Source organism: Eupeodes corollae, chromosome 3 (genome assembly GCF_945859685.1).
Source record: "Eupeodes corollae chromosome 3, idEupCoro1.1, whole genome shotgun sequence".
Classification (NCBI taxonomy): Eukaryota; Metazoa; Arthropoda; class Insecta; order Diptera; family Syrphidae; genus Eupeodes; species Eupeodes corollae.
Genome location: NC_079149.1, coordinates 1,440,471 through 1,449,921, shown reverse-complemented (window position 1 = coordinate 1,449,921; position 9,451 = coordinate 1,440,471). Strand labels below are relative to the sequence as shown.

The 9,451-nt window shown below is 32.1% G+C and overlaps 1 protein-coding gene across 1 annotated transcript; it reads left to right on the top strand.

Moving 5' to 3' along the window:
* The first annotated feature begins 7,021 nt into the window (after positions 1-7,021).
* Positions 7,022-7,687, top strand: LOC129952765 (uncharacterized). The gene is made up of 3 exons (XM_056065580.1): positions 7,022-7,111; positions 7,174-7,241; positions 7,346-7,687. The coding sequence occupies exons 1-3, from the start codon at positions 7,085-7,087 to the stop codon at positions 7,602-7,604; spliced, it is 354 nt and encodes a 117-aa protein (XP_055921555.1). The 5' UTR covers positions 7,022-7,084; the 3' UTR covers positions 7,605-7,687.
* Positions 7,688-9,451: the final 1,764 nt, after the last annotated feature.

Here is a 9,451-nt window from a genome sequence, read left to right as displayed (position 1 = left end):
CGAGGCTTATTGGTGCTTCGAAACTATAAAGTTTTTACGTGACCAGGAAGTCACCCCAACTACACAACCCCCAACCTGGAGGGCCAGATCCTTAGTATAACTCCAAGGACGAGGAGCCGGATAGAACCACTCCTTATAGGCCTGGGCTCCGAATAATTCGAAGAAGCCCTATAAGGTGTTCACTTAGTAGTTCAACCTTACTTTAACTGTAGACGCCACCGTTGATTCCATCTCGGGAATTCCTCCGCTGCCGTCTGGATAGGGAGAGGTGGCTTAGTGGAAACACCTCTCCTCCCTCTCTCGTTTGCTGCCCCAACAACTTTTCACTGGGGTTGGAATACAATCTCCAGTTGGGATACTAGGCACCCGATGTTCACCACGGGGAGGTGAGAGTAGGAGTTGATAGACGGAGGTGAGTTTTGAGAAAAACTTGTGGACGCTTGTGTCTTCTTGAATGCACAAGCCTACCATTTGGACACCAAAATAGATCCAAATGTTAATTCCAAATTATCTATTTAAATAGCATTAGCTTAAAATAACACTCTCAAAATGGCGTTAATCGAATGCGTTGGAAACAATATAATCTTATTAAATCCTTAATCGTATCAAAATTATTATTATTAACTAACCTAACTCCAGACCACAATACTCTTTGGCAAATGACCATTTCCTGATTTGTCGGCTACTTATCCCGGCCGCCGTATGATGATAGTTACGTACACAAATCGTACAAAGTTGTCACAGATTGTTGGTACGTTGCTTTCATATCGTCGTTGTCGGTCTTCAATTGTAGCTAGTCGTCGTATTCGACAACATTAGCAAAGTTGTGGTAAAGAGAATGCAATTGAAATTTTCCCCGGGCGTATTAATTTGTGCAGTGCGTGCAACCGCATTTAATTAGGTTATTTTGCTCCCCCTACAGTATGCTATACAACATAACATACATAATATTGAATGTGTCTAACTAAGGTGAACGAATGATCCCCATATTCAGCATAATATATAACAGTGTTTTGATTGCATCATTGTTTTGAAGAAAATTTTAATTTAATTTAATTTAATGCACATCATGCAATAGTTTTAAATTGAAACTTGGGGTACTTATAGTTTGAGCTAAATTATAGTCGAAACAATACACATTTCCTGTCACACTGTCACATTGTACAATTTTACATTAATCTTTAATTTGACTTAAAACTAAGTAGTTAAGTTATGGGTGACTTTAATGATGCTAATTAAAGTGAGGTTTTGTTTCAAAGGTGACTTTGCAGTAAGCTATGATTTCATTTGGTCAGTTTTGACAGTTTAAAATTGCGTGGTTGGGAAAATGTAAACCAATTTGTAACTTATTAATGAAATAAAGACTGCGATGAGACGAACATGGATAAATAAGGAAAAAGGCTTCTTATGAAAATTTGGTTGGTCGCAAATATCCCTTAAGCAAATAATGCTGTCAACTTTAATTGAATTTTATTGTACATATTGTGTGACATTCTATAAAATGATCAATCAATTTAAATAGTTGTTTAAGAAATACAAAGGAACAATTTTCAGCTGTTAAAAATATTTTTGGCATCTTTGGAAATTAACACAAAAAATGTTCGAAAGTTTTTTTTTTCTACACATAGTACTTCTGAAAATTGTTAAAAGTTATTTTTTATAAATCGTATATTTTAAGATACAAATTGACAAATTCGCTCAAAATTTTTAAGGATTTAGTAAAATTTTATAGCCATTTTTAGAAATTTACTAAGCTTAAAACATTGTTTAACTAATTTTAAATGATTTTAACATCTTACTATCTCTTATCAGTTTGCTAACTTAACTTTTAACAATTTGCTTAATCCATATGACATCTTTGCAATAGTTCTTATAAGAGCACTAGATGCAAGGGCGGATAAAGACTTTTAATCATTCAGGCACTCAACATATAGACGAGTTCTTACTCACCGCTTTAAAATGCTCTTTAACGTTCTGTAAAGTAGACTGACAAAGTTTATATACATTGAAATGCATCTATACCTTACATTTACACGTTTCAAGGGCTAAAGTTCCAACTTTAGTTATAAAATTATTTATACATAATAAACATAATATAATACGCGTATAATTGTTCAGCAAGGTATGGTCTTACTTTTTAATTTAGACGATTCCCTAAATAGAAGCATTCCAATATTCCAACAGTTTTCTAAATATACCATATTTAAGAGCTAAAACACAATAGTTAAGAGGGTTTTTGGTGCATTTCACGCAGAAATGTAAGAAATTATTCTGAAACTTGTTTTTTTTTTAATTATACACTTTTCTTGTTTCCATTTCTATTAAAGCAAAGAAAGCTACAAAAATTCAAAAACCCAGAAAATGAGAAAAGATCTAATAAAACAATTTCGGGCTTTTTAGACGTAGTTTTTTCGAATTCAATTTTCGGGTGTCTATTGTTACTATCGATATCAGTCTAGTTTCTCGTAGATCCTACAAAATATTTTGATCTTAAAGGAGTCAACAAAACTGATAAATTGTAGGGAGAAAAATGTTTTGTTCTTGAATTAAAGGAAATAGGTGCATCTGAGTAAATAATTTCTTTAAAAATAAAATAAAAACAAATTAAGGTAAGCAAATGAGTTGATAAGAAACTTTTGTGTGGCACTTAAATTACACGATTCAGAATCTCTTTTGACTTAAAATCTCAAGAGATTCAAAGCTTAGCTTTTATATCAATAGATATAAAACGTTCATCATGTTTTCAATAAGCCATTAGTTTAAAAAAAGTGTACTGAAATTCGTGTTTAAATATCAGTTCTAGAGCATCCAAAGCATATTCACTTTAAAAAGTAGATAAATTTAGTTTTTTAAGATCTTAAATCAAAGAAATTACATGCACTACTGGGTCGCTAGAACTTGCTTATGTCGTCGAAAAAGTCTATTTACTATATTTCAAGATTTTTCAAGGTTTTTCTTCTAAGCTGAGAGAATTTTTTTTTGCTATTGATGCCTGCTGGTGTCAGTATGATATTTTTCTATTTACTGAAACTTGGCTATATACAGGCAAGGCATATATGATGAAGAGTTTTTTGATACATCTTTCTTTTCCGTTTTTCGTCATGATCGCATTGATGTTAACAAATCAAGAGGATTGCTGAGAAGCGCTTTCTTGGAGCTATTGCTGTTGACATTTATGTTGTTGTTGCTTATAATTTACTTTTTGATGCTGTTGGCTGTGGTTTCCTGATATTCTCAAAAGAGATTAAGGTAACTTCTGATGTTCCAGAAGGTAGTCATATCTGTCCTTTATTATTCTAACTTTTTATTAATGATCTTCCAAATGTTCTTAAAAATTCTCATTGCCTTATGTATGCGAATGACATAAAGTTCTTTTCTCGAATTTCTCATTTAAATGATTGCCTTCTGCTTCAAAATTATCTAAATTCATTTGTTGATTGGTGCAAGTCAAATGATCTGTTGTTAAAATATATTGACAAGTGTGCTTGTATGGCCTACAATAGAACTTTGTTAAATATTATTCCAAACTATTCATTAAATAATTTTCCGTTACAAGTTGTTGAAAAGTTCAAAGACTTGGGCGTTATATTTGATTTTAAATTGAAATTTAACCTACATATTACTTATTTTGTATCCAAAGCAAAGTCTTTACTTGGATTCATCAAAAGTAACTCATTGGAATTTAAGGACCCTGAAATCTCTATATTGCAGTATTGTGCGTCCTGTTCTTGAATATAACTGTGTTGTTTGGACCTCTACAACTGATTGAAATAAAAAGAGAATTGAAAATGTTAAAAAAAAATTTTCAGATTTACTCTTCGAAATATTTTTGAAAACATTTAGAAGGTTTCCATCATTCTTATAATTCAAAATGTCTATAACTTGGAATACAAACTCTTGAGTCGAGAAGAAAAATGTATAGTGTCATGTTTAATCGTGATATTTTGACTTCAACTATTGATTGTGAGAGTTTGTTTAACTGCTTGCATCTGTATGCTCCTTCAATTTCCTTAAGAGCCAGACCTCTCTTGTCAATTGATTCACATCATACGCTATATGGACAACGTAAACCGATTTCCGCAAGTTGTAATTTATTTAATATGTTTTATTCTAGTTTAGATATATCAATGTAATTAAATTAAATTTTTAATTTTATTTATAATATGTATTTATAATTTGAATTGTATTATACATGTACTTAATTTGAAGTCTGTTGAATGTAAATTCGTATATTGGTTACTTAAATAAATAAATAAAAATGTAGTTAAAAAAGAAATTTTGAATGACATTTTTTTATTTTATTTTATTATATTTTTGAAAATAATTAAAAATAATAACAACCTCTTGAGAAAACTTAAAAAGTTTTTTCTTCTGGATCAATACCGAAATGTTTTTTCTTGTAGGAAAATTAAACTAACAAAATTAAGAAAGTTTTGAAAAAATATATCGGTTGTTTTCTGAAAAAAAAATCGAATTTTCGATTTTTAACCAAAACACAAAACAATGTTTTGAGGACTGCTGTTATTTTCATATTAAAAAATGACAAAAATATGTCTTCCGCTAATCAGTTCAAAACCTTTATTTCCCAGTTTGAACTTAATTGACACAAGGATTCGAGATGTAGGGGACAGACAGACGGACGGACTGAATCGGGAGGCCCATTTTTTTCGACTTTTCTACCATCTTAATGTTATATTTGATCAAAAGCTCGATTTCGAATTTTGTACGAATATATTTCCTTGCCATGCCTATATGTTGCAAGTAAGAATCACCTCAACGTGCGTCAAAAAAATAAGACGTAATTGAAGGCGAGTTTCAGGAATTCACGATTTTTTATTCAAGGTTATTTTTTAAGAACCTGAATATTAGCTCTTTTTCTTAGAAACAAATTTTAGGCATCACTAGAGTTTTTCCAAATTGTAAATTGTGTATAGCAAAAATGTTAGTTGTTTCTGACAGCAAACCACTTTTTGGTAGATGTCGTTAAAAAAAATAACTAACAAATCTTAAGATGAAATTTTTAATTATATTATGGCTCATATGACCCTCCCCTGGATCGTCCATCGGTCAAAAGTTGATGAATTTTGTGCTGCGTTATTATGGAAAATGGCTGAATTTCCAATTCATATTATAGTAGGGGATCCCAAGAAGGGGATTTGGGATTTACTAAAGCGCGGCAGATTAATATACAGGGAGGTATCTAGTGCCCCATTGAATACCTCTTCTTTTTCTCACTCCGTCCCCACTGTGGGTTATGTTGCCATGACGCCTGAAATTATTTTGCGATTTTGGTGTTTGTTATATGAGTTAAAATTTAAAAAAAAGTTACTAGGAGTGACATTAATGTAAGGTATGTGTTTTGTGTTGAAACTAATTTACGTTAGATAGGTACATTACAAAAATGTATAAATGTAAATGAATGAAATCGACCCAGAAGAGGAAGATGATGCTACCGACAAAGATGATGATTGAAATAATAATTCTTAAAAAATTCTATATTTTTATACTTATTTTCTCATAAATAAAAGTTTTGTACTTCAAAGAATTTATACTGTTTTCTCTGCATGTATTTTTTTTTTTAGATATTCAATTTATTAAGTTAAAAGACTTGAAAAAATACAAAAAAAAAATTCTTGCCATTTTTAGACTAGGACAATCCCTTCAGATAATCGTCAGATTATGAGACAGCACATTTAGGGTATATAAATGAACTTAATATGACGCGCTTGAGTATTTCGAAATGTAGATTTTTTTTGTTGCAAATTCTAATAATGGCCACGAGTTTGAGTCACATCCAAATCGTCAGATTATGACATAAGAGCCTTCTTTTAAGTTCACTTAACATCCCCTTTAAAAATCTGACGCGCTTGATTCAATTTGTATTTCTTCCGTTATCAACCCTAACGTACGATCACCCCAATCATGGAAAAAATCAGATGAACATACGTATATTTTCAAAAATACGTAGGACATGGATGCTATTAATATCTGACGCGATCGAGTATGTCCATGCAACTGCTTTTTTACATTTTTGAACATGTATAGCCGCTTCCCCCACCGATGAAATTGTATTATATGATATTACATTTTTTTGTTCTTATCATCAAAGCATTGCAATCCAATGGGTCTCTTTGACGCTCAAGTAAATCCCGATTTAACACCCTGGGCTCCCCTAATATTATGTTTTTGGTCCACTCCTCAGTTTAAAGTAGAAAGAACTTTTAGCAAACAAATCTTGTTTTCATATCTAAAAAATATATAATTTAAAAATATAATGGGAGTCATATCCATTAACGCAATACGATAGTTTTGAATTCAAGGGAGTTCTTACAAAGATACAAAAAATTATCTCCCAGGGGTCATGACCCCTATGACCCCCCCCCCCCCTCTGTATCCACCATTGAGCGGATGCAATGTTCCGGTTAATAGTTGGGACTTCCAATTAAAAGGTCAGTTTAATGGTTTGCTTATTTTCAGGAACTGTCAATTTTTAGACATGTTTGGATGATCGTTTTTAATAAAAGGCAATTAGCAATTCACTAGTTAGCGAAACGAAGATTCTGGATTTCTTCGTAAATTGTTAAATATTCAGCTAATTGCTCTCTAGAAACTTTTAAAAAATTGTTTAATATTATTTTTCAGTTTGAAAATCTTTAGAAATAACAATAATATTGACATTGGATAGAATTTATTTTGTAAAAAAACGCATTAAAATTATATAATACCGTACTACTAGGTTAGTTATACACATTTGGAATATTTCCACGGATCTGAATAGTATACTGTTTGAAATTCTTTATAAAAGACAATTTGTAACAGTGCAAAAAATTACAGTAGTTTGTTTTTAAAAGCACCACAAACACCTTTTTTGTCATAGTTAAAACGTATTCTAAATGTAGCTTCATTTGCATGATTAGCGTTGCAAATTTCTAATTATATTTTTAACGTACCTGAGAAAATAAAATTAAAGTAAATATCGTGTGACAGGCCTACGACAATACAATTTATAGTAAACACATATCGTTTCTGTTTCTGTACAAAAAAAAAATAAATTTAATGTAACACTTTTTCCAATATCACTAACATGTTGCACACTAAACAATCAGGACCAGTTAATATTTCTTCAACTATAATCTTATAAAATTATTGCAATATTACTTTCTTTTCATTCAGGAAACCAGTGGAAATAGTTTGTTTGTTCTCCTAAAAACATTTTCAGAATTAAAATGGAAATATTTTCAGTAAGTGTTATAAATCAAATTAAATTATAATATAACTGTGTTTATAATTTTCTTTATTTTTAATGAAAATTGTTTTACTTTTTACACTTGTTATAATTTGTCAGTTGGTGTTCATCGAATGCCATCCCCATTTATATCATTATGGATATAGATTTATACATGGTTATGGACCTCAATATTATGGAGGCGCTTGTTTGCACCACGGCACGAGACTGGGCTATAGTACTGCACGGCACCACTATGGAGATTTTTATTGATAAACAAACACTATACAGTAATTTTAAACAGCAGCAATTAAATGTATTGGATTGCATTCCGGGTAGGTATAGTAAAAAAAGTCACCAAAATTATAAAAATGCTTAAATAGACATCTATGCTAATGTTTTGAAATGGTGGTTTATTTTTATTTTTATTATGACAAAATAAATAGAAATTGGGACTCTGTTTTTTTCAAAATTTATTATTTTCCAGTGGAGTTTTCTTTCTAGCAAGAAAAATAAGGACACTGATTATTCCAATGTCCATTTCCAATGAAACAGGAAGGCATAATACGCAGACACATGCTGCTAAGTACTTCACCAGAAATCAACTAAATCCCTGCAATAAATCTTCTCTTATATAAATTAGAGTGTATCAACAACCCGTAGCATGATGGTTAGTGCGTTGGACTGTCATGCAAGAGGTCTTGGGTTCAATCCCTGCCTGTGCCACCTTAATTTAAAAAAAAAAAAAATTAATTTTCGCGGGTACTGCCTCTTGCGAGGATTTGACAAATCCTTCAAGAGTAATTCTTGTCATGAAAAAAGTGCTTTCTCAAACTAGCCGTTCGGATTCGGCATAAAATTGTAGGTCCCCTCCATTCCTGACAACAGTACTCGCACACAGGAATGGTTGAGAGTTGTAAGTCACTAGGCCCTGGTTCACAACGGACTGTTGCGCCACCCCATTAGATTAGTATCAACAACTAACTGGCAAGGATCTTTTCAAACTCTCGGAACTTAATTTCCTTGTAAATCCCTTTAATAACATATACCTACCGTCAAAGCTTTTGAACAACATTCTGTTTGTCTATGTGAAAAGGTTTGTATTTTTCTTGTTTTCTAAAAATACTTGGAAGTGTCCATGACACTCGCACAAGGATACAAAATCCTTAGATAAAATGTTGAGTCACATCTTACATGTTGTTTTCAGCTTCAGAAGTAATTGAAACTAATGACTTCCACTTTAGTGTGAATGTTTCCTTATATTTTATGTGAGAGTAGACGTTTTTAAAGAAAATTTACAAATTCATACTAGATTTTAGTGGATTATTAACATCATGGAATTGACAGGGGAATGTTTTATTTATTAAAATTTCGTTCGGTCCAATTTTTGTCCAAAAATGTATCCAGATATATTTTAAGTTTGCCTAGCAACATTTTGAACGATTTGGTAAAATGTTTAAAATGTTTTAAATGTGTAAGAGTGTGCACTGAAATCGCTATTACGATGGATTTCAATGTACACAATTATTCATGGCTTCAACATTCGGGTCAGAAAACAACCCAGGGATTGTCTGCTGAGGTCTTCGCTGAGTTGAACCACCTAACTCAGCTGATCAACGGGCCTACTCGAATAAAGTACGTGGTAGGTCGAGCAGAAAATACTCTTGACTTGTTTCTTACCTCTGCCCCTGATAAGTGTTAGTGTTTTATCTCCTCTAGGCGCATCTGACCATTGTGTTATATCAGCAAATTTTTCGCGTCAAAACTCTTCAGTTAAAGAAAGAACGCTTAAGAAAACCGTTTGGCAACAAGAGAAAGCAAACTCGGTTTCAATAATTATTTTAGGATCTTCAACTGGTCACTACACTTCCTCGTTAATGACGTTGACACCAACGCTGATATGATCACAAGTTTGAGTCTTTTGGGAATGAAAACTTTTGTCCCAAAATAGGGTAAAAACCATCAGACCAAAGGTAACTGAGGAAAACCGGAAGAAGTTCAATCAAGCCTGGAAGGCCTGCAACGCCCATATGCAACGGACATAATTTGTACATGGATTAGTAAAAGCCTTTCGAATCGTTCCATAAAAGTTGTATTGGAAAGGATCAATTCTGAACACCAAAAAATAAATGCTGGTGTGCCCCAGGGCTCTTTGGTTCCTCCAACACTCATTCTCATTTTACTGTCTTTCCCTCTTTTACCGTTATTTTAACAGTTAATGTATAT

What these genes read in the sequence shown, in the direction of transcription:
- LOC129952765 (XM_056065580.1), top strand. Translation starts at nt 7,085, where the DNA reads ATGTTGCACACTAAACAATCAGGACCA. An exon ending in ACACTAAACAATCAGGACCA is followed by an intron (nt 7,112 to 7,173) that starts GTTAATATTTCT and finishes CTTTTCATTCAG; the next exon opens with GAAACCAGTGGAAATAGTTT. An exon ending in TTAAAATGGAAATATTTTCA is followed by an intron (nt 7,242 to 7,345) that starts GTAAGTGTTATA and finishes ATAATTTGTCAG; the next exon opens with TTGGTGTTCATCGAATGCCA.